This window comes from Musa acuminata, chromosome BXJ3-8 (assembly GCF_036884655.1).
Source record: "Musa acuminata AAA Group cultivar baxijiao chromosome BXJ3-8, Cavendish_Baxijiao_AAA, whole genome shotgun sequence".
Classification (NCBI taxonomy): Eukaryota; Viridiplantae; Streptophyta; class Magnoliopsida; order Zingiberales; family Musaceae; genus Musa; species Musa acuminata.
The window spans coordinates 27,358,961-27,384,134 of record NC_088356.1 but is presented as its reverse complement, the minus strand read 5'-3'; the positions used below and the strand labels follow the sequence as shown (position 1 = coordinate 27,384,134).

Genomic DNA, 25,174 nt, shown 5'->3' with positions numbered 1-25,174 from the left:
GAGGAATCGGGAGTGGACGTAGGTCATGACAACCGAACCACTATAAATTCGGTATATAATTCTGTTATACTTTTCATTGCTATTACTTTCTAAGTTAATTGCTTAGTTCACTTATTCTAAGTCAAGCATACTTTCATTATCGATTTTCATTAAATGAAAATTTTAAAATTAAAATTTTTTTGAAAGTACTAATTCACCCTCTCCCCCTCTTAGTGTCATTTTCGGTCCAAACATGTCATTCTATAAAATAGTTTGGAAATAAGTTCAGTCCATAACATTAAGTCTATGATAAATTTAATCTTCCTATTGAGTAGTAAACTAGTATGGTCCTTTGAAAACACTTCTAAAAATTCATTCACAATTGACACATCACATCCAGCTTGGGTTTAATCAGGAAAATGTTATGAGAACTAGACGGCAAACTAGTAACTTTAATACCATAACTTTGTAATACTCTACTCTTAGTTTCACATATATTTTATGTGTAAGACTAAAATAAGACGTCACATTTCAATTCTTTATTACTACTATCAATATGAATACGGTGAAAAGTAAACAATCATAAAATTTAAAACATTATCCATCTTAAATTGATCATCAAACATAAGTATTTCTACTCTACACTAAATATTAAGATAACCCAATCTCGTATTAAAGTCGGCTAGTATACTTTGGATTGTTGTACTATACCTAACATAAATATTAATGCTTATGCATGCTCAATTAATATTTCGTAGAACATTGAGAATAATATTTTTGAAAAGCATGCACTTCAATATTAAGAGTCAAAAACATGAGTATATCATTTATCATATTCATGAATTGTAAATATCACAAATTATATCAGGATAACATATATATATTATTTATATTTTTATTAGCATACTAATTATAACTCAATGCGTGTAAGACTCCGATATAGAGAACCTTATACTCAATCTTTTTACAAAGAATTCTTCCCTCCTAATACTTAGAATAATAACTCCTTTCGAGATAGAAGAGACTTAAACAAGGTTAAAAAAAAGAGTAATAATATTTACAAATTAAAGGATTAGATATTTCATCTGTCAAGCTCGAACAGATATTTATATCTTACAAAAGGCTCAAAAATTAGAGCCAACAAAATTTAAATTTTCTTTATTTTGGGGTATGCATTATACTATCGTTGATTTTGAATAGTAACCTTTGACATGTCACAAAAGTTAACCTTGAATAATAATATTGTTATGGTAGATGATACTATTATCAATGTTGCAATTAACTAAGTAAAATTCTACCATTTGTTCTCCAATTACAAATGTGTAGATAAGCCTTATTGATACAAGGTGGCAAACATGTATCGAAATTACACTAGCTGTTAGCATATACGAGGAGGCACACTCGCTAGTGCCACATGTCTTATCTTTTTTTTTTTTCCCACTAATTTAATATAAAAAATTTACAATTCATAATTAGATCCCTAACAGTAAACTTTTAATTAAAATTATTTAATATAAAAAATTATTAAATAAATTCTCATATTAAAATAATTTAAAATATTAATATTATAAATAATTTAAAAAAATAAAAAATATTACATTAAGTGATTATTTGTCGATGTAACTACCATCTTCGTGGGTGATATTACTATTAATGATTCTTGTTCGATACTTGGTGATGTCATCACATGGTACACGATTCAAATCTTAGTTAATTATTATAATATATTAATTATTCAAATTTATTAATTAATTTTATCATTAAAATCTAAAATGAAATATATTCAATAAATTTTGATATTTAAAAATATTAATTTGATAGTGATATAGTTCAAAATTTATATATATATATATATATATAATATTAATCCGATAATACATCAGATCTAAACAAAATAAATCTCTGAATTTGAACAGTATAAAATGAGGGACTCTATATATAAAAGAAAAATTCTAGAAAATTCATCGAGGGTAACAAAACTCTCGCACCTCTCTTAAAACGGGACCACGTCTTTTTATTGCGGAGGTGACATGGTCCCACGTGTGCCCCATGTTATTACCGAATCACGAGGGAGGTGGACCGGCTGTTAACGACAAGTGAACAGTTGCATTTTGATCGTCTAAGTCTCTTACGGCGGTAAGAGCCGTGACTAGCTCTCATAATTGTTTATTTAGATCGACGGAAACAACCAAAGAAAAGGTCATTTCCCCTTTGTGCTTGAGGGGAGACGTGTTCACTGCACTGAGGGAGAGAGAAATCCGGTTTCCTCTCTTTGTCGCCCCTTCCTCCTCCCTCTCTCACTTTTCCCATCGCCTCCGGATGGAATCCACCCTCTTCCTTGCTCGATCGGCCTTTCCGGTCACTGCCGCTGCCGGCGGCAAGGACGCGCGGTTCCGCTTTGCGGCCACCGGGCTGCCGCGGACGGCATCGGCGTCAGTAGTGATCGTGGCAGCGCTGGAGAAGGGCGCCGGTGCGTCGGGCAATGGCGCCAAGAAAACCGGCGGGGCCGGCGGCGGAGGCAGGGTTCCCAATTCCAATTATGTGGTGCCACTCGACCTGACGCCGTCATTCTGTCGCCCTCTAAAGGAGATCCTCCGGGACCTCAACAAGAGAGTGCCCGACAACATCATCGACCCTGCTGACAACTCCATCCCTTGGTACCTCTCTTCTCTTCCCCCCTTTCCTCCCTTCTTTTCGGATCCGTCGGCAGCGTTCCTTTTCGTGGATTTTCCCTTAATTAGAATTTGGCATAGAGTTCAGATGTGGTTCGTTCTGGATCCAGATTTGTTGACTTTTGAGCATCAGCCTCATTTTATGGTTAACTGTGGAAAGTAGCCAGATTTGTTGACTTTTCTGGTTGTTTGTTCACATTAACATAGATGCCATTTGAATTTGTGCCAGCGTGATATGTCCTTTCGACCGAATTAGTGATCATTGAATTGTGGTACTTTTTCTTTGTTCTTTAGCTACGATTTCTGTGAATCGGGTTTTCTAGCCTCCTCTCTCCATTTTGCTTTTTTTTTTTTTTTTTCTATTTATTATCGATCCCTCACTCAATTCTCTCATGATATATCATTTAGGTTGTCCTTCATCGTATTTAGTATCAGAGCCCGATTCTCATCATGTCCACAAGAAGTGGGTAACCTTACAAGGATCTCTTGATTGATGGCCAAAGAGATGAACTTTTGTGTAGTCCGAGCCGGTGTAGTGTAGCCAAAGATGCTAAGTGCCAAAGTGCCAAAACACCTGAGATGCTCATGATTCATGAATAAAATTAAAAATGTATCTCATTATTGAGAAACATGATCACTAAAATAGAAATAACACACCAAATTGCATTCATTTAAAATACCAAATTACATTATCCATGTCAAATAACAAAAATGACAAAAAAAAAAGTTAACATTAATCATCATCAACGTCCACATCATCATCCTCAACATCTTCAAGTTTGTCATTATCATCCTTTTCAGCTGATTTGTATCACGCAACCTCTTGTTCATCTTAATCAAATTAAGTTCCCTCTTCGACAATTAGAAGCAATGGACTTAAGGCTTTTGCATTCATCTTGTTCTCATGAGTTGTCATGTGTAAGTTCATTTTTCTTCAACACTCAAAGCTTTTACTGCTTCTCCCCATATCAAACTGTCATCCTAAAGAATAGGATCATCTTTAGGATTTTGCAAGTTAGCCCCCATTTCTCCCATTGGCCATTCATTTAAATCATTGAGGGGAGCTACTAGGGGAGGAGGCGGAGGAGGAGAGGAAAGATGATTGTTAGGGTCCGGGGAGGCTCGACGGGGTGGGGAGGGGGGACAATGGAGGAGGAGAAGAGATGATTATAGGAAGGAGAGAGAGAGAGAGAGAGAGAGAGAGAGAGAGAGAGAGAGAAGAGCCTCCTGGAAATCCACTTAATGTATGGAAGCCTCTCACTGAAGGAAGACGCTGTTGTCGTTCGCTGATGGAGAGGAAGACACCACCATTCGTCGATGGAGAAAAAGACACCACTGCCAGTTGATTCGAACTAGAATCAATAGACCACTCCAAATTTCTTGTTGTTCAAGCTTGACCCAAATTGGGCTGTCCAAGCTTGACCCAAATTGGGTCGTTCAAGCTTGAGTCAAACCTGATTTGGTTTAGGTTTATGCTTGAACCTCATGAAGCTTGTGTTCAATTGTGCCCTTGTGCCATGTGAAGGTGCCCACCTGGATTAATTAGTAAGCGGCGGCACTTGACCTCACCTTGCTTGGGTGCCTAGGTGAGTGTCTGAGCGCTCGATGCCTTCACTGTCTCAACAAGGTTTGAGTTCTTTTGAACATTAACTACTTGTCATCAAAGTTTACCTAGATACCTTGATTATTACTATGAAAGGGAAACATCAAAGGTCCTAGATCAAACTCAGAATGATGATATTTTAAATCATAATAAGGCAGATTAAGAATTGGATCAAGAGAAAAATTACATTAAAAAAGTAGCATGCATAAAAAGCACTACAGAAATCATGCACATATTTATACATTTGACAGGGAACAAAATCAAAATCCTTAACAATCTGTGTCAAAAAACATACCTTTCAAATTGATAAGAAGTGTGTAATTCATGTGATTCCATTACTCTCTTGTTTCTACATAGAACAAGATTAATTTAAGGTACCTAGACCATTCTTTTCATTTGAATTTTATCCCTTTATTTTTTTATTTGAATTGCTTCGACATTTGACAGTTTCATGGTTTACAATTGCCTCTCGGCTTGACTAGCTTGACTCATAACTGGACTTGGCATGTTAATTGGCTAAGTCTGGTTTAACCCTATTGATTCTTGTTTTTGTAGGTATCATGCAAATAGAATGCTGAGTTTCTATGCCCCAGGTGAATCTTTCTTCATCATTATTAGTTTGATCACAATATATTTTTTTTAACTTTGTCATATGTCTCATGCAAAACTAGAGTATTTTATGTTTGTTATTAATCTCTTCATGATGGATTCTATATCACATAAAATTAACCAGTGAAGTATCACATAATTTGCATTCCAAGGATAGTTCTCTTCATTATGATTGCAGCCTATCTGATTTAAAATACAATATTTGAACTTTTCACTCATACCATATTGTTGATTTCTTACCAGGGAGCCTTTTCTAAAGATCTGTGAGCAATTACATTGATTTATTCTGTGGACAACTAAGCAATACAATGAATTTGGTCACCTATATTTTTCATTCATGAGTAAAATGATGCTAAGATCTGTCTTCTTTACTATTATACAGAAACTTGTACACGTATACCCTAATTCATCATAGTACAAAATTCTCCACACAATCTTTTTTGGCAGATTAGAAGAGAAATCCCATGCATCCGGTCTTTTCTTTTCATTATTTTAACTGCAGTATTTACCTTTATCTGCTCAAAATTTTATATACCACTTAAACAACTAGAAAACCTATTATTGGATATTAATATTGCCCTTTTAAAAATCTCAAATCCTGTGTATTAAACATCCTTAGTCTTCCATTCTTTAGTTAAGTTGATCTAAATTAACATTGGCTTAATGTGGATGAGCATCTTACAAGATCTGATTTGCCACTATCAATTTCTTGTGGCTTTTGCATCACAAGGCTGGTGTGGAGAAGTACGTGATATAATATTCTCGGACAATGGGAATGTGACTGTGGTATATCGTGTTACCATACGAGGATTGGATGGCGAGGTACTTGTCTGCAACAGCTTCATTTCATGCCCTTTTTTTTTTCTCTATTAATTATACAATGGACTACTTGTAGTTGAAATATCAGCTTTGCATGTCTATTTTTGTAGTGCCAGGTAAAATATAAATCTACTGAAACTGTGGAAAATGTTATTCACATATCTCCAGATAGTTCCCCTTTTTTCTCTCTTTGGAAAAGAGAATATTTTGGTTAGCAAAGGTAAGGCTGAAACATTTGTGTGTTTTGATCAAGATCTGGTATTTCGGGATATTGGACACATGGGCTGATCGGAATGGATCCGGTATGCACCAGCATGGCAGCACATGGTACATTGGTACGTACCATGATACCAAAAAGAGGGAGGAGGAGGAGGCAGAGGGAAGTTGGAGAGGAGAGGAGTAGTTGGGCCAGTGGCATCAGCCATTGCAGGAGGTTGCACCAGCAGCAATAGGCAATGGACGGTACTGACGGCATCATAAGCAGTGGGTGGATGGTGGGCTTGCAAGAGAGATAGGCAATATAGAGATGGGGTTGAGTGGCCACTATGTATCACTAAAAAAATAAATGAACTGGATCACTGAAAGGGACAGTGCATGTCATGGTTCACACTCAGACCAGTAAATGCTGGTTGATACATAACGGTTGGGGCAGATTGATGATCCTTCAATTCAACACCTCTTTTGTTTTTCTTCTCTTATTATTAACACATTTTGTCTAACTGTTGCATCCCAATATAGGAGTCAAATAAACGGGTTGTTCAAGTCAAAATAAGGACTTTTTTCCTTCAATTATTTTTTATGATTTTGAAGTAATTTTATTAATTTGTGTGGAGTTAAATCTTATGTTATCATTATTTTTAGGCTTTATTGTTTATTCACTTGAAAGGATGATCTTATCATTAGAAGGTTCTAGATGAGCTTGAACTGGGAGAAGAGAAATAATGTCCTTGGTTTATCAAATCTTATTAGTTGTTGAAGCTTGAATGGCTAATCTATAAAGACAGCCCTAAATGTCTCAACATGTCTGACAATGATATATTTTCTAAAAGAAAGTGAAAATGTTTTCTTAAGCCTTGTGACCTTACCATCTTCTCTCTCTAGAATGGATAATTTATTCCAACTTCTAGACTTCTTTTAATTGTCTCCTACCTGCTTGTCCTTTTCACTCTGATTTCATGAATTTAATTATATTTTAATTAGAGTACCTTATGCTATGGTATTAACAAGACAGTGCAAATATAAATTTGCTATATTCTGAGGAATTTGAATATTCAAGGGAATATGGTGGTAATGTTCAGGCTTTCCAGGGTTGATGGGTTGTTGAAACCATGGTATGCAATTTTGAATGGTACCACTCGGCATGGGCGGTACGTACCGGTCCGACCGTATAGCGGTATGTACCGGTCCAACCGTATACCGGTACATGGATTGTCCGCTACTGGACGGACTGTGCTACAACGCTACAGTAATACACTGTAGCAGTGCTACAGTGTTACAATATTACATTATAACAGTGCTACAGTATACAGTACTATAGTGCTACAGTAAGAAGAAATCGCTCGGTAAGCCCTGGTGTATCATTCGGTACGCCTTGGTATATCGTTTAGTACGCCCTAGTGTATCGTTTGGTACGCTGGTACCGTACCATACCGAGCCAACCTCGAAACACCGGTATGGTACAGTATTGCATACCTTGGTTGAAACCATTATTAAACTGGTATTAAACTTTAATCATTGATAGTCTTACATAATTCTGCACATAGTTAAGCTAAATCAGTGTTTTCCACATATAAGGAAAGACTTAAAGACCTTTAAAAGAATTAGGGCTACACTCTTTGTTCAGAAACATTACCACCATATTCCCTTGAATATTCAAATTCCTCAGCACCAGTCTGATGGGACAGTATTAGAATTGGGGCTAGAATTTAATGTTCAGGCTTTCCTGGTGGTACAATTTCAGCCTGATGGGTTCTTGAAATCAGTATACTGTTTTAACTACCTGTTTGAGACTGGTTTCAACTTTCAACAACCCATCAGTCTGGTACTGTACCAAAGTGATACAATCATTAAAGTTGGTGATTGATCAAATCAATAGATATCATTCATTATGTATTGGTCCAATCAATATTTTAAACCATGGATCAAAATATGATTGGGAAAGACAGTCCCAACTTGAAAATGATTCATTTTGGTCTTCAATTTGAGATTTATTATCATCATCATCATCAGAATATTTGCATTTTGATTACCATATGAAGTCATATATACAAGTGTAATACTTTTTTAGATATTGATTGTTACTCAAAGAATATATGAAATGGCCCAATTAGATGTCTTGGTGGCTCCCTAGGGCTACATAACAAAGATTTGAAGGTTTTGAAGGGGTTCACTTAATGTGGTGAGATTGAAAGTTCTTTGTTCTGTTGAAGTTGAAACATTTGTGGACTTGATCTGTGTATCTTTCTAGGAAACCAGATAAAAGTTTCTTGATTGGAATTTAAGGATGAGCAAATTTTTAGGCCAAACTCTTGTACATGCTGAATAGGTGTGGATAGCAGGCTGAGAATTTATTGATCATGAAATTACAACATCAGTATGGATCAAACCAGTGACAGTCATTCCTACTTATTTATATATTGTTTGACTTCATATCAATTCAAGGATTTTTTTCCAGTCAAATTTCCCAAGCGTCAACATATTCATCACTGCTGTTGATGCTGTCTTTATTGCTGATGCCTCGTTGTCTCCCTTGCATGCTCCTACAGCTGGCAGATATCCTGTTCATGCTTCAAACTTTCCCCTCAATGGAACGGCCCCTGATGCCTTTGCTCCCCTCCCTGATGCACGTCATGTCCCCCTCTAACGTCTTATCCTGCCCCTTGTCTCTCTCTGCCCTCTTCTACGCCTGTTCCCTACCTCGTCCTCTCATCGTATATGTCCCTCCATTTTCTCACCCCCAATGCCGGCCCCTTTGCTCCCCTTGTATCCTCTTTGTTCTCCCTTCCCTCTTCTATGCTCCTTGAATTAGTAGCTGAGATGTCAGATGGTGGGGGGACTTAGTCAAGATGCTGGATGGTGAGGACTTAGTCCCTTGCAACCCTTTAAAATCTCGACTTTGAGCCTCCCCAGGATGAATTTTACCCAGCTTGCATTTGAGCCAAGGACTATCCAAAATTCCCATAAAGCTTTATGGCATGGATGACAGATGCCTTTAGAAAGGCTCCCGACGAAGTTGCCTATCTTGATGAAGCTTTCATGCTCGATGATAAAGACCTTGAGTGAGCAAAAGTGGTTGTCATGGAAGGGCCCAAAGCTCGAAGGAAACTACTTCAGGTTAACTCTGAACCCCTTCTTATAGCTCTGAAACATAAATATATGAAAATGACATTGCATTATGCTACCCCAGATTCCTCCTCTATGCTAGCCCCCTTCCAAATGGAATCTAACCCTTCTCCCACAATTTAATATCTTAGCCCTCTCTTGAAACTATAAGGAAGCTCTTGAATACTGTAGTGGTGACCACCTTAGAACCAAATATTGCATGTTGCTTGTAGGGTTGATAGGTTCAGAGCCACCCTACTTTGCAAAATGTGACCAATCGCTTAAAGTACTTACTGAAGAGCCTAGTAAGGCTTTGTGGCTTCTTATTGCTACGTGCGCTAGTACTTGTGCTTTTATTTGTTGATTCATATGGAAAATTCTCGATATGCTTGATTTGGATGACATTCCTTGGTTTTTGAGTGGAGACATGAACTATATTTCCTCCCCTAATTAGAAATCAGGATTCTAGCCTTTTCTTTTGAATAAACCTGTCATGGATTTCGATAAATTTTTTTCCAAGCTGATTTAGTTGATTTGGGTTGTTGGTTTACTTGTGACAAGAAGTCACCCCTGCTCATATTTCGGTTCAACTTGACAAAGCTTTTATGACGTCGCTTGTTTAGATTTCAGCCCTACTAGATAGAGTACCCCAAGGTGGAGTCCTTTGTCAAGGAAGTCTAGTGAGATGACTATCCTTCCTCCAGCCCCCACGACTCCTTTTATCATCAACTTACTATCCTTGAACACAAATTCTCTAATTGGCACAAGCATTGTATGGGAAACCTTGAAAAATCCTTAGCTATTAACTCATTGGAGCTTTTAAAGACTCCAAAAGAGCGCTCACCAGTGAGAATTCTTAAATCTGCAAATCCTTTATAATAAATTGATTGCTTGGCCAAGGAGATCTTAATTACAAATAATTCCATTGTATGGTGGCTATGCGCAAGAGACAGAACACCATTGCTTCTATTCATACCTCTGTTAAACCTACCCTAACAGATCCTCAAGACATCCGTAATCATTTTAGTCACTGGTATGAAGATCTCTAGTCCTTGAGGCCCTCTATCTCTTTGCTTGATTGGAACTTATTTACTTTGTCTAAAGTTAGTGATGCAGACTCTCACAACTTATCTTTGTCCTTCTCCAATGTGAAAATCTTTGTTGCTCTCAATTAAATGGGTTTAGGCAAGAGCCCAGGCCTCGGCGGCTTCATGGTTGAATTCTATCGTACTTATTGGCTTTGCATTATGGATTCAATCCTTAGTTCTTTTAATGCTATTGTACTTATTGGCCTTGTATTAGGGATTCAATCATTAGTTCTTTCAATGCCTTTCATTCAAATTTCTCCTCAACGGTTAGTTGAACTAGAGTATTTTTAATCTATATTCCCAAAAACTTAACCCCTCCTTACTTCCTATTGTCCTCTGCAATATCTTCTACAAACTCATTCGCTAACCACATGAAGCCACTACTTAACAACCTCATTCATAAAGAGCAATCGACCTTTATCCAGGTAGAAACATTAATGATAAAATTGTGATTGCCAATGAGTTAGCCCACTCACTGTTTATATAAAAGAAAAATGCCCCTTAATCCTCCTCAAGTTAGAACTTGAGAAAGCATTTGACAAGATTTCTTGAGAAACTCTTGAGATTTCCCTTAATGCAACTTTTGACCCTCCATCCAAATAATCATGCCATGTTAGACAAGGGATCCACTCGCCCCCTTTCTTTTGATCCTTATCTAATTAATTCTCTTATCCATTCTTGACAACCAAGTCCATCACAGCAAGCTCTCTCCCTTAAGCATCAAGGGGATTAAAATCTCACTTATTGTTGGCACGATCATTTCTTTCAGGGCTACCCATATGTCTTGTTCTCATTTGGCCAAGGCCGTTGAGCTTTATTCCACTTTCACCAACCTTTCCATCAACAAGTCAAAATATGAAATTCTTTTGGCCAAAGGTTGTGACCCTCAAACGAACATTGCTTATGTAATTTTTTTGGTATCAAGGGATCTTGGCCCCTTAAAGACCTAGGCTCATATGTCAACCCTATTAAGGTCCCTGAAAGATTTGGACTTTCCTTCTTGTGGACAACATCTTGAACGGTAAAAGGCCTCATTTCCCTAGTGGGTAAAGTCATCCTTGTTTACTCGGTGGTCAATGCCATACCCATCCATATGATTATGAATTATTGGGTTTCTAAAACAAATCATTACAAAAGGATATTTAGAAGGTTTTTTAGAACAATGATAGCTCTCACAACAAAATTAATCTCCTCATATGCAATTATAGCACCCCCCCCCCCAAGGACAAGGGTAGTCTTGGTATCAGTGATTTACACCTTGTCAAACTTACCATTGAGGCTAAAAGGATTATTCCTTTACTCAATAAATCTGATCACCATTGGGCTTTCTTGCTTATTGCTAAATATGTATCTTCCTCCCCTTGGTTTTATAATATTAAATTAGGAGTTTCATGGGTTTGGATCATGGTTCGTCTTATCAATCTGTACCGATATATCGATTGACCTATCACAGACTTAACTAGTTTTGCCTAAGTCGTGCGACACCCTTGCGTGTCTGTCTGCAAAGGTCAGCCTCCCCGAAACCTCCTATAGCTTCTTAGGACCTACAAAAGAGAAAATGAATTAGAGAAAGTATCTCATTCGGGATCCACAAGCAATTATTTCAGTAAACACTTCATAGCTAATGCAAATTACAAACAACTTCACAAGCTCTGAACGGTCGTACAACAAAGGGTTCAAAATGGTCCACTATAGATCGAAATCTCCTACAAGTGTCTACATGACACAACTTTTATTTACAAACCGAAAATGACCACCAAACCCAACTAAAATGGGGCTATTAAGCCTTCGATTGTCCCTTTACATGTTGTGCAAAGCATGATGAACAAACCAAAAGACACAGACATACATAAGCATTACATCGAACACCTCGTTTATAATTTGTCAGTGACATTCTCCCCCACTTATTCCTTCAACGTCCTCTTCGAAGTCTTTGTCGACGCTGCATCTCCTCGCCTTTGCTGAGTCTTCAATCTTCTGCTCCAGTTGCAATGCGCCGCTTGGCTCCCAATTGCTCTCCTCTACTGTTGTTGAGTAGTTGAATTTTTAATCCGCCATGCAGCTTCAACTCGCCAATGACTTTGACTCTAGTGTGGGGTTGGCTGAGTTGTGTTGATCATTGTTGGTTCCTGCGGATCTTTCAGATAAAGGAAAAGACCATCCTTAATATACGTCAGTCTCTCAAATGCCTCATGCCGCTTGAACTATGTGGATGCTTGTTGGAGCTTTAACGAGCATCGCCTTATAAACTTTTGAAGTTTTTGGGTCCTTCCATAAAATTTGCCTATCGTTTCTTCTTTCACTTAGTTATCACTTCTAAGTAGGTTCGCATCACTTCCACTTTTGATTGGTATTCTGTTGGGAAATGAAACGGACAATCTACTCTCAGTAGCACCGATCACCATTGGTGAGGATTTGACAACTATTGTCTTCCATTAGATTTCTTCGAAGGGTATTTGAACTTGTGCAAAGCTCCTCTACTGGATATATAAAAGAATTGAGGTACTCGATTTCGCTCATTCTTTTAAGAGTTGAGAAGGTAATGGTTACTCGACTTCGCCTGCCTCCTCAAGGGTTGTATACTCCATGCATCGAGCTGGTTACTAGCCTTCACTTGCTCTTTGCTTGCACTTCTGAAGCACTCGAAGTGTTCGCACTCCTTACGTTGAGTTAGCTACTGTGATTCACCTTCTCAATGTCATTGAACTTATGGAATGCAAGAAGTTTTCACCCCAACTTGGAGCAAGTCTCTAGTAATTTTGGTCGCCTTTAGGATTATACCGTCTTCTCCATCATCTTTGTCGCCTACTCATCTGAGTCGTAAAGGTACAACACCGTGTACTGCCTACGTTCCTCGGTCGAGCACTCTTGCATCAACCCGAAGTCCTTCACTTTCGGCTATCTTGATGAGAAGTTCGTTGACATCGGTCTTACGAAGTTCCCTAGCCTTTGCCCTCCAGCCTTGTCTCGATACTTGGAGTTTGCCTCCGCATTCTCCACCTCCTCGGCCTCTTTCATGACTAAGCGCTCTCCCTCCATTTTTAAATATTAAAAAATTATGAATTAAATTATACTAAATTTGAATTTACTTGCATTATGGATTTCTTGGTCTATATGAACTTCAGTCCTACGATCGATGATCTGTAAGTATTAGTTGGCCTTAAAACCATCTTTGAAATGGTTTCTTGACATTCTCTCTTGCTATAATCAGTATATGCCTAAGATAAGGCATTTGTGGGCATGTGTTCATATCGACCTTACGGAGGATAACATAAAGTGGTTTCACACCTTTTATGATTTCATTCACAGTATCCTAAAATCTAGAAGTAAGAATAGTCTTTTTTATCTTTTTTCCATCGCTCGAACTTTTTTATTTTTTTTCCATCTTTTTTTTATCGCTTGATCTTTTCCCCTTTTTTTTTATCATTTATGTGAGGTGACCATTACCTCAAGGTTTTTTGTTGTATTGACTTTAAGACAATGAAATTTGTAGCAAATTGAGTGACTCCAAGTCTAAGTATCTCACCATTTATATACTTTTGCATTAAAGAGTGGATCCAATGATGATTATATATAAACTTTGTGATCGATTGTGCTCGAGCTACACACTTGTTGACTGATGACAGCTCGCTAATATCCTTTAACATTAGATCCATGCAATGAGTTGTCCATGGCAATGATTTAAAAAGCGCTAGGTGCCAAAAGGCGCCAAGGTCCAAAAACGCTCGAGGCGCTAGGCGCTCGTCCGAGCGAAGCGTGGCGCTAAAATATAAAATATATAATATAATTAATAAATATAATTATTTAAAATTTTAAATAAAAATATGCTATTAAATTAAGAAAATCTAAGATACAAAATCACAATGTCACATTAACAAAAAGTTTCAAAATTCAAAACAATAAAATTTTATATCAAAGTCATTCATCATAATCAATATTATCGTCATTTTCACACAAATCATCTTCATTGAATTCGTCCTCTTCCTCTTGTCCTTCGGCTCCTTCCACTTCATTAAAATATATTTCATTATCTATGTCTTCAACAATAACAAGAGTCGAGCTTAATGCTTTTGCACTTATTTTTCTCTTTGTCATCTATCTTGTATATGTTTGTAATTCTCCAGCACCTAAAGCTCTTGCCATATCTCCCCATATCAATCTATCATCTTCAAATACAAGCTCGTCTTCGGCGTCTTGCAAGTTAGTACCCATTTCTCTTACCAATCACTCATTTGAATCATCAATATTTTGCAATGAGATTGAATCAATTCTATTTTATAAATCATAACGAGCCTTCAAAGCTTGATTATACTTTATGTAAATAAGATCGTGCAATCGTTGATGTTCCAACCGATTTCTTCTCTTCGAGTGAATTTGTTATGTCATATAATTTAAAAATATATTGATACATCTATCTAAATAAATAAATTAATTAAAACAAAAATATTTAGTGATCCTTACATGCTGAAAGACACTCCAGTTTCGCTCACAACCCGAAGCACTACATGTCAAACTAAGTACTTTGATAGCAAATTACTGTAAGTTCGGGGTGGAATTTTCAAATAGACTCCACCATTCAATTGCAAAATTTATGTTATTATTAGTAATAACATAGTAACATAATATATATGAAATTAATTATATCAAATTATTAATACTTGGAGACGTAGTTGTCTTGGATCGAATGGCTATTGGAATTCTAAAAAGACCTTCGTCATTTTTATATAAAGATAATTCACGAATAATCTTATCTTGAACCTCAAGGCTGAGAACTAATCTTGCAACGCATTGATATAACCCATCCAAAACTTCTGCATCAAACCCAACAGATTTAATCTTATAAAAGAATTCAGGGTTCAAATAATATTCTACTGCATGTAAGGGACGATAAAGTTGACAATTCCATCTTTCACCAATGATTGTAAAAATTTTCTCATATTTTTCTTCATTTTCATTAAAAGACCTTTTAATCGTCTCCTTTGTTCTATCCATAGTCTCATAAATATATCCTATTGTAGGCTTATTTTTATTATCCACCAACCGAAGGACTCGAATAAGAGGGCTCATTACCTTTAATATATAAACTATATGATTTCGAAAGGATGACATTAAGATGATATCAGTAGCCCTCTTGTCTTTTGCTTCTTTTGTCAATTTGCTTGTCACCCATTTCTCAGAGGTAAACATGTTTCTCAGATTATGTTTTTGACAATACACGCTCTGTAATGTCAAGAATGAAGTAGCAAATCGGGTGACACCATATCTCACTAATTCTTTATTCCTTGTAAATTCTCTCATCATATTCAAAGCCCCAATATGATTATAAAGATCCAACAACAAAAATTGTCTTTTCTAGGGTTTTCTTGATGTCTAAGATCTTTCCAATATCCTCCAACATTAAATCAATACAATGTGCTACATATGAAGTTCAATATAAGTATTGTCTTTTTGTTTCAAGCAATTTACCTGAGACAAAGGATAACAAAAGTGATAAGACTTAAAAGTTTAACATATTTAATTGAAGATAAAATAATTAAAAAATTCAAAAGATGAATATTACCAGCTAATATATAGTTGCTTCCATTGTCGATTATGATTTGAACGACATTTTGTTCTCCAATTTCTTCCACGAAGTTGTCAAGTAAATCATATATCTTGTCTCTAGATTTTACAAAAGATGAAGCATCTATTGACTTCACAAACATAGTCCCTAAAGAACAATTAACCATAAAATTAATTATACTCCTGCGCCTCCTGTTAGTCCAAACATCTGACATAATAGAGCAACCATGTGTTGCCCATGATTCTTTATGACCCTTTAGCAAGTCATTTATATAATTCAACTCTTTTTACAACAATGGAACTCGCATCTCATAATAACTTGGAGGTTTTAATCCCGCACCATATCTTCCAATTGCTTTAATCATATCCTTAAAACTGTCTAAACGAGTTGTATTAAGGGGAAGACCAGCCTGATAGAAGAAGCGAGCAATGTGCTGAATTGTTCTTCCTTTTATTTTTTTATCACAAGCATCACTTATATTTGTTTGTCTAAATTTTGAGTCTCCTGCTTGCCCTTGTTGTTTCTGGGATCCTTGAAACATATATAGGATCCATCGGTCCTTTTTTACTCTTCTTAGTACTCATAACTTCTTTTCTTTTTTTATCGTATACTTTTTTCCCACTTGGGTTAATACTCATAGAATAATCTTCTTCTTCATCCTTGAGATGCTCAACACTGTCTTCTGATAAATTCTTGTAAGATTCGTTCTTTTGTGTCTTCTTTTCATTCATATAACTCAGCAACTCTTCTTTTACCTCAGGTGGACACTTTTTGCAAGCTGCTGCATTCTTGAAATTTCCTACTAGATGTTTTGCACGAAAAATACCACCTCTAGTAGTCTTATCGTAGAATATGCAAGTCACTGCATTAGGATCTTTCGGATCCTTTATATAATTATACTTCTATGCAAGATCTTTTTTTTATGCCACTGGAGACTCTATTGAGTTGCTTTGTATACTTGCCATTTATCTTGAAACCTAACAATAATTTTAAATAAATAAAAATTAACAGTATTAAAATCAAAATAATATATTATTAATTTAATAAATACAAATACATTACTGTTACTAGTATACTGTTAACAATATACTTTTGAAAGAGGAGAAGGAAGAGGAGTGTAAGGGAAGACCGAGGGTGAAGCGACAGTAGTAAAAGTGAGCAGCGACAGCGAGAGCGGCGACAGTGGCAACGACAGCGGTGAGCAGCGGGAGCGGCGACAGCGGCGAGCGAGCAGCAGCAGCGGTAGTATGAACACGAGCAGGGTTAGGGTAGGGCAGTGGTAGTTGATATCGGTGCTTTAGTTGGTTCGATTGAACCAACTAAAGCACCAGAGACCGAACCAGACCTAAAATGTTGGTTCGGTCGCCTGATTTAACCCAGGCGCTCGCCCGAAGCGCCCGACGCCTGGGCTCGGGCGAGCGCCCAGGCGACGCCTCTTTGAAGCGCGCCGCCTGGAAGTGAAGCGAGGCGCTTGGGCCTCGCCTCACCCGAGCGCCTAGGCGAGCGCCCGAGCGCCTACTGAAATCACTGGTCCATGGAGTCCAAAGATAATGTTTTCCTTTTTTCCATCAATTGTAAACTGACCTTCTTTAAATTAACTCCACTGTTAGTGACTATCTAGACAATTTACTATGGTCTAATATGGACCTTGGGCTATATTTGTTGGAATCATGTGGAAGTTGAATCATTTTACAAATGTCTTCCCAATATCTCATTTCTTTCTTTTGTATATGCATCATCAATCCGTGCCTGTTTCGTTGTTTGTGGATGATAGGCTTATGGATCAATATCAATGATATCTAATATAGACCTCCTACCAAATCCATTTAGAAAACCACGGATTTCACTCTATCTTATGCTACCAATTCGGCTTAACTAAGGAGGGGTAGTTGGTTGCCTCATGCTGGCCGACCTTTAGATTTCTTGTGGCGTAGATCCACTGCCACCACCATGCGCTCCTATTGTGAATCAGGTCGTCGATGCCTTGTTGCTTTCTCGTACATATAATGTTCTAGTGATGTACGAATACCAGCTCTAAGATCCGGGTTGATTTCATCGTCGCGACCCTCATAATCGTCATAAACTGGTTCCGGTGTAGCCTTATAATATTCTTCCTCAGCTCTTGCCTTCTTTTTTATTGTATCTTCCCTTGCCTGTTATAACTTGTTTTGAAATGATTATGGACCCCCATCGACACTTTCTTGCATTTTGCAACATTGGGATACTCGCCAGCCAAATGAATATTCACCCGAGTGATTCCTCCACCCTTGCCGATGTAGTCGCAATAAATGTATTGCCAATGATGACTATTCCCATCCATCTTTTGGGTATGATCCCAAGCGTTATCATATGCCTATTCCTTTGGTACCATGTTCATACCAAAATTAAATCAAATAAGCAAGTTGTAATTATCCCTAATTTAAAATAACAAGGTGCAATTATACATAATGTCGTAATGAACCCTAACAAGGTGCATTAAATACATAGAATTGACTCAATATCATTAAATTTATTATTAAATATACTAACTATAGTAGTAAAAAAAATTAATTAAACTCTGATTAGTTTTATGTTATCATTATAAATATGTCAAACACCCTAAAAAGAGTTAAATATATAATTTTGATCCAATATAGGTCAAATTACGATGAAATCATCATTTGATATACTAATTATACCATTAACATAGTTAATTATCCACTAATTATTTCTCTTTCATTACTATAAATATGTCAAACACTTTAAAAGGCATTAAAGATATTTAATTGACCCAATATAGGTCAAATTTCAATATCATCGTAATTAAATACACTAATTACAGTATTTGCATAGTTAATTAATCCCTAATTAGTCCTTTTTCACCATTATAAACATGTCAAACATCCTAATAGGTATTAAGGACAATGAATTGATCCAATATTGATCAAATTTTGATTAAATCATTATTAAAACCACTAATCACAGTATTAAAAATTTAATTAAATTCTAGTTAGTTGTATTTTATCACTATAAATATATCAAGCACCCTAAGAAGCATTAAAGATGTAATTTTGATCAAATATAGATCAAATTACAGTGAAATCATTATTAGATACACTAATCATACCATTAACATAATTAATTACCCATTAAATATTTCTCTTTCATCATTATAAACATTTCAAACACTCTAATAGCCATTAAAGACATTTAATTGACCTAATATGGGTTAAATTTTGATATCATCATAATTAAAGACACTAATCACAGTACTAACATAGTTAATTAATCTCTAATTAGTCCTCTTTCATCGTTATAAACATATCAAACATCTTAGTAAGTATTAAAAACATTGAATTGACCCAATATTGATCAAATTTTGATTAAATCATCATTAAAATCACTAATCGCAATATTAAAAAACTTATGTTAAACCTAATTAAACCTATTATACCATCATAAATATATAAATCACCTTAATATGCATGAAATATAAAGATTTGAACTATTAAATATCTAATTTTGAAAAAATCAATATTAAGCATACTAATCACAATATTAAAGACCTTAATTACTCCCTAATTAACACTATTTTACCATAAAAAACATATCAAACAATATATTAGACATTAAGTCATACACTACAAAAATAAGCTTAATTATATCATAAATCAATAAAAAACTAGAAAGAGATTACATACCTCTTGATTATAATGTTCTTCCTTTGAATCCTTCCAAATTAGTCTTCTAAATTTAATTCAATTCACAAATCGTAGCTTTGTTGAATTTAGGAGAATAAAAATATGAGAATGAGAGAGAGATGTGAGTGAAAAAGAACTTTAGAGAGTTGAAGAGATTGAGAGAGTGAAATGAGTTAAAAAATGTGGGAGGACAGGGTTTAAAAACCCTTTTCGAAGCCTCAAACAATCACTTTTGACCGTTTAAAATAGGGGAATCTTAGCCCTTAATCGGTAACGGTCGAAATTCGATAGTTACCAATCGGTACAAGTCGGTAATGGTCGGATTTCAACCGTTATCGCTCAATACAGACCCTGTATCATCCGATACAGGGCCATGTGATGGTATCACCTGGTAGAGGGTGGTCCGTGTACCGGCATCTTGTTGGACCAGTACGTATCATCCATACCAGGCGATACAGGTTGGCATGGCAAATCTTGCCTCCTATACCGTTCTCTTGTTGGACCGATACGTACTGGCCATATGAAGCGGTATGCTGTGGTATGACAAACCTTGGTTTGGGTAGGTATTTTTCACCTCATATTCTAATCTTAAAGATGGGCTTCAAATGTTGATTGGGAACAAGAGATACACCAATATATGAACTGATCCTTAGCTTACTAACATTCCCATAAACTATGGGATTGCTTTTATAAATATGAATCTCGACTCAAATATGACATGGAATTTGCAGTCTGAAATCAGGTTCCCATGCACCACAGTGACAATTACTAGATCTGGACCCATCAACCCCTTGGTATTTCTAGCACTAAAAGTACCTACAGATTCTTGATAGTGTGATCCCAATGAGGAATGGTTGGAAGGTGGTTTGGGCTTTCAATGTGGCTGTAATAGTTAAAAATTTTCTTGTGAAGATTAATTTGGTATTGCCTTCCCACTTACTCTTGTATGGCCAGATTCAACAATGCCCATGTCTCCTCATGCCATGTCTGCCATCTTCAGCAAGATTTTTCTAATCACATATTCTTTCTTTGCCCTTTCGCCTCCTATTGAGATATGGTGCAAGTCAAACATTTACCACTCCTTTCATTTCCATGACAATTAGGTGAATGAAGCAAGGTTCACCATACTGCTCAGTACTGCTCGGTACGGGCGATATATATTGGTCCGATAGGAGACCGATATGGGCGGTACATTGATAGCCCTCATGTATCATGTGTTGATACGCTCATTATGGCTTGGTACAGTTTGGTATATATCGTACCGACAAGTGGTTGGTATACCGGTATGGACCGATAAGACGAACCATGAAATGAAGCATGGGTTGATGAAGTCTTCAACCTGGATAAATCTTCTGCTCTATATCTCATAAGCTTCATAGCTAACTCTCTTTTGTTTTTATGGAACAACTGCAACGCTTGTCTATTCTGTAACCATCATTCCCCACTATTGTCTATTTGGTGTTGGGCCATGGTTTATTTTAGTGAGATGACACTTTTTAGGAGTGGCATAGGTCTTTTCCTTGCAAGGTCTTCCACTCCTTCCCAAATCACTTGAACTCTAATCCAGTTGCTACTTGCTATATTGAATTTGGCAGTTCCTTTAACCTTTCTTCTGAGTTTGTTGGCACAGACTGCACCATCAGAACCCAAGATGGAACCTAGATGGATCCACTATTGTTGCTGGTTGCAGAGTTAACAAAGCTTCCTCACCTCTTCAAACAAAATGCCTTGCAATCTGGGATGGACTTTCTGTTGTGTTTGAATTAAAATTGAATCCCAACAGTTCATCTCTTGGCTCCACAATCTTGATGTTGTCCCATGGACTGTCAAGAACATTTTGGGGCTTCCCAAATGTTCTCATGTTAACAGTTGGTCTTTTATTCCTAGGACTGTGAAGGGATGCTCATGGGTTGGCTTTGCTTATAGCAGGGGTGTTACGATACCTGGGGAAATGACCTCCCTACTGACTTTTGTACTTCTCTCCACCTGCCTTTTGGATCACCTTCTATGATGAATGAATGATAGTTTTTCTTTAGAGAGAAAAAAAAAATATCCATCACTAGTTACTAGTTGGCAACAATATACTACAAGTGGTGGAATGGTTGAGTAGCAGTTATGTCAAGATCAATGTTTGCTAATCCTGCATTCAAAATAGAAACAGGGTCAGGAACTAATCTAAGCCTGAGAGAATAATATGAAGTGACTTAGTGTGGTTGTCTCCAAAATAATTTATTTCATTTATCTGTAATCAGTCTTTATGTAGATTGAGATGTGAATAATTGTAACATGAAGGAAGATTATAGCTGAGGCTGAATTAAATTGTTTGTTTAGATATGTTTATAGGCCTGAATGGCCTGAAGTTTTTTATTTATTTGTGAGAGTAGAATTCTTGCATTATGGTGGTAAACATACAAAAGTAGATGATCCGAGGTTATTATTACTAGCTTTGGTTTTAGGCCTCCTAGGAAAAGTTTTTCTCTATTTCAATAATTGTATTGATTTTTGTGCTTTTAGTTATTTCAGCAACTTCAGGCCGATCACTTTCCAGTGATTTCAGCCAACCAAATTAGGATCATAGTTCTAATGAAAAAGAAAAAAGATACCCAAATGAAAAATTAGAATATAAATAATGGAATCATGTACAGGGCTGCCCGCTTTTTCCTGATGGAAAATTATGATAGGATCAGGCTTCATCTTGATGGTTTTGGTGATTTCAGTTTATACTTGTTAGCAGTTTTTGTCAAAGTTATTATGTTAAATAAGATCTTGAGTTATATAAATATATTTTTTGAACATTCGGAAAACTTGACCCATCCATCAGATGCTTTAAGGGTTATTCAGTTCTATCGCAACATAGATCAGCCAATGGAGCTTAACTAGAAGCCTTTCTGCAAAATATTGTTAGTCCAACTCATTTTAATCAGGCTGCACTAGTTTGATTATGGATAAAGATGTATTAGACCCTATCCTGTCTAAATTCTGATTCAGATGTGGTCCTCTAGGTTTACCCTGTTGTAGTCGATGCAGCTCTATACCAGGTTAAGGGGAGGAGCTTTACCACTATGATTAGGCAATTCCCTTGCAACTTGGTTTATTTGGATTTGAGTCGTGGAGAAAGTCTCTTTGCTTGCAAGAACCAGACTTTGTGAATTGACCATCTCCAAAACATGTATTGGTGGAACCTTCAATGCAGGGGACTACTTTTTTCGGTTCTATTAGGTGGTGCACTATTTTTGCATCAAAGGTGGCATAGCTCCTTTTGCAACTAAAGAAAAAAAGTACTTGACACAAAACTAATATTCCTATATCTTTGACCAAATTCCACCTAAATATTTATATGTGAGAATTATCAAAGATGTGTTCACTCACTAGAAGTCTCTCAGTTTAAGATATTAATGCTTATCCAAATTTTGTTTTCACATTTTTTCATTTGGTTTTATATTAACGAAGCTGTAGAAATTTGTAAAAGTTATTTTGACAGCACATAGGGCGGCACTTGAATGGGTGGAGCAAGAAAGTTAACAAAAAAGTGTGCATGTACCGCAATGTTTGAATCAAATTAAGTCATGGATTCTTCAATAACATTCATCTTTAGAGGTTCCAAAATATCTAAAATCACCAAAAGTATCAAAACACAAGGAATTTGCATGCTATCATTTCAGATATGAAAAAGCAGGAAATCTTTACTTGTTGAGATGAGCTGTGAGGTTCCCCTATGTTGTATGCTTATTGTTGTACAATTGCAGGCGCATCGGGAGTCTGCTGGAACCGTGTCTCTGAACGATGGCCGGTTTAAGGATCCGATTGCTGCAGCCGAAGAACTAGCCTTCTGCAAAGCCTGTGCTCGGTTTGGTTTTGGCTTGCATCTATACCACGAGGATGAGACACCGTAAAATGTGATAGTGCTGCAAAGCCTAAGTTCAGTTTGGTTTTTGGCTTGTATCTTTTACGAAGATGATGATGAGACACTGTAGAATATGATAGTGTGGACGGACATGATTTCTTTGCAGAAAATATGTTACGCAATCTTGTACTAGGTCATACGGTGGGTCGAATATGATAGAATATGATATGTGGGTCGAACCACCCTTCCGATGTTGTGCCAAGTTGTTACTCTGACATGAAATCTATATCTTGCTCAGGATGTAAATATCAATGTTTCCTGGTGCTCAACGTGCTGAGTTTTAATGTTCCGGTTGATATAGTTAGGCTTGTACAACTAACTAAACCAATGTCAAGTTTTAATGTGTTGGTTGGTTAACAGAGAAATCATCATCTTTTTGTGGAAACTTGAGATGAGAAAAACCCAAGTAATTGCTTAAAAGACCTCCTCCACTAACAAACCCATGACCTGGTCGTGGCTTCTTGTCTTTTCATATTACGTTGGATCATTTAGTACTAAATCAACTTGAGATGAGTAAATCCACTATTTTAATGTCATTTGGACTCGACCATCTTGCTTGAATTCACCGAGATTTTTACCAAACACTCTGCTGTCATCACGAATCAGGCCTCCTGTACTACATACTAGTTGAAAAGAAAGCACTAATACTGTTGGAGGAAGGAGGTGTTTGTTCCATCTTCCCCACCAAGGCTACATTCAACAAAAAGGGATAAATAAAAAATAAATAGAATGTGATCAAATGTCAAGAAACAGAAGACACGAATACTTACATGAAAAACTAAAAAAACCATATCAGATCCACTAATAAATGAGAATGAGGGTGAAGCTAATCAGGAGCATAAGAAGATAATTATTACAGGAAAATAAGAATAATCTTCTATCTCAAAAAATTAGGAAAAATCCACGTTGATAATTTTCTAAGGATAAAGAAAGACTTTGACTGCTTGATAACAAGGTTTGAAGGATCAAATCTCATTTTCACTGCTTATCATTCGTACAAAATAAAAATTAAAGAGTTCGTATACCTCGATCATCAGCCACAGAAAAACCCCATTGTTGTGGAGAACCAAGAAGAACAATGTAGGGTGTAATAGCCCAACTTGATTTGGTTTGAACAAACCATTTCTAATGGAGCTAGCCAAGCGACGAAATCACCATAATAGCTTTTCGAATATTTAATTTAATTTTTATTTAAAAAATACAATAGCAAAATCTACCCCGAAGCTGATGGGGAAACAAAAAATTGAAGGAGACAAAGTCTTGAGTTGTAGTTGACGCAAAGTTGGTGCTTACATTTGGTCAAATCTTTGTCATCATCAGATATGTATATCATTATATAGTTAGTTGAACTTCTGTATTATTATTATCAGGGTATAGGATTCATTATTGTTATTATTATTATTGTTATGTACGAGTATGTTCCACCAAGTCAAACATTCAATAGACTACCCATCAACTTAAGTAACTGAGCAACGTCCAATATCTTTCTTATTTTCTATAGATTGATATAAAAATATTTCCACCAATAATAAATATTTTTTTATGAAGTTTTTTTAATCATTGGTCAATTAAACTAATTTTTGATTTCTTACCTTCACCTACCCATATTTCCCAATATTTTCATTTGAATATATATATATATATATATATATATATATTCATTCACCTTGTTTAAAGCTTACCTTACTCTTATTGTTTCGGACAAATCTATGATGCTATTATCTTTGTTGTCTCTGAAAGTTGTCCGTCAAATAATCTATAAATAATTTATACACACGATTCTTCAATAAGAGAGTATCTTAGTAAAAAAAAAATCTGTCTAGCAGACAAGCAATTAATTACCAACAAAGGGGAGATCTTGAAGTGTGAAGCTCTTGCAATCAAGGAAGAGTTTATATTGACAGTCAAGGAAGGGACTATACATCTATCAGGATGA

At 36.3% G+C, this 25,174-nt stretch overlaps 1 protein-coding gene across 2 annotated transcripts; it reads left to right on the top strand.

Annotated features, from left to right (window-relative positions):
* Window positions 1-2,173: 2,173 nt before the first annotated feature.
* On the top strand, window positions 2,174-23,507 carry LOC135646199 (DNA repair RAD52-like protein 2, chloroplastic). Of its 2 annotated transcripts, none has more exons than XM_065165474.1 (4): window positions 2,174-2,636; window positions 4,810-4,847; window positions 5,549-5,685; window positions 23,081-23,507. In XM_065165474.1, exons 1-4 carry the CDS (start codon window positions 2,299-2,301, stop codon window positions 23,225-23,227), a joined length of 660 nt encoding a protein of 219 aa, XP_065021546.1. In that variant the 5' UTR covers window positions 2,174-2,298; the 3' UTR covers window positions 23,228-23,507. The 2 variants fall into 2 exon arrangements, with proteins under 2 accessions (XP_065021546.1, XP_065021547.1); XM_065165475.1 differs by having other exon boundaries at window positions 2,175-2,636; window positions 5,594-5,685.
* Window positions 23,508-25,174: the final 1,667 nt, after the last annotated feature.

Bases quoted from the DNA above. Each gene is read 5' to 3' on its own strand.
- LOC135646199 (XM_065165474.1), top strand. From the start codon at position 2,299: ATGGAATCCACCCTCTTCCTTGCTCGATCGGCCTTTCCGGTCACTGCC. The intron at 4,848-5,548 runs GTGAATCTTTCT...GCATCTTACAAG, and splicing joins GCTGAGTTTCTATGCCCCAG to ATCTGATTTGCCACTATCAA. The intron at 5,686-23,080 runs GTACTTGTCTGC...GTACAATTGCAG, and splicing joins TACGAGGATTGGATGGCGAG to GCGCATCGGGAGTCTGCTGG.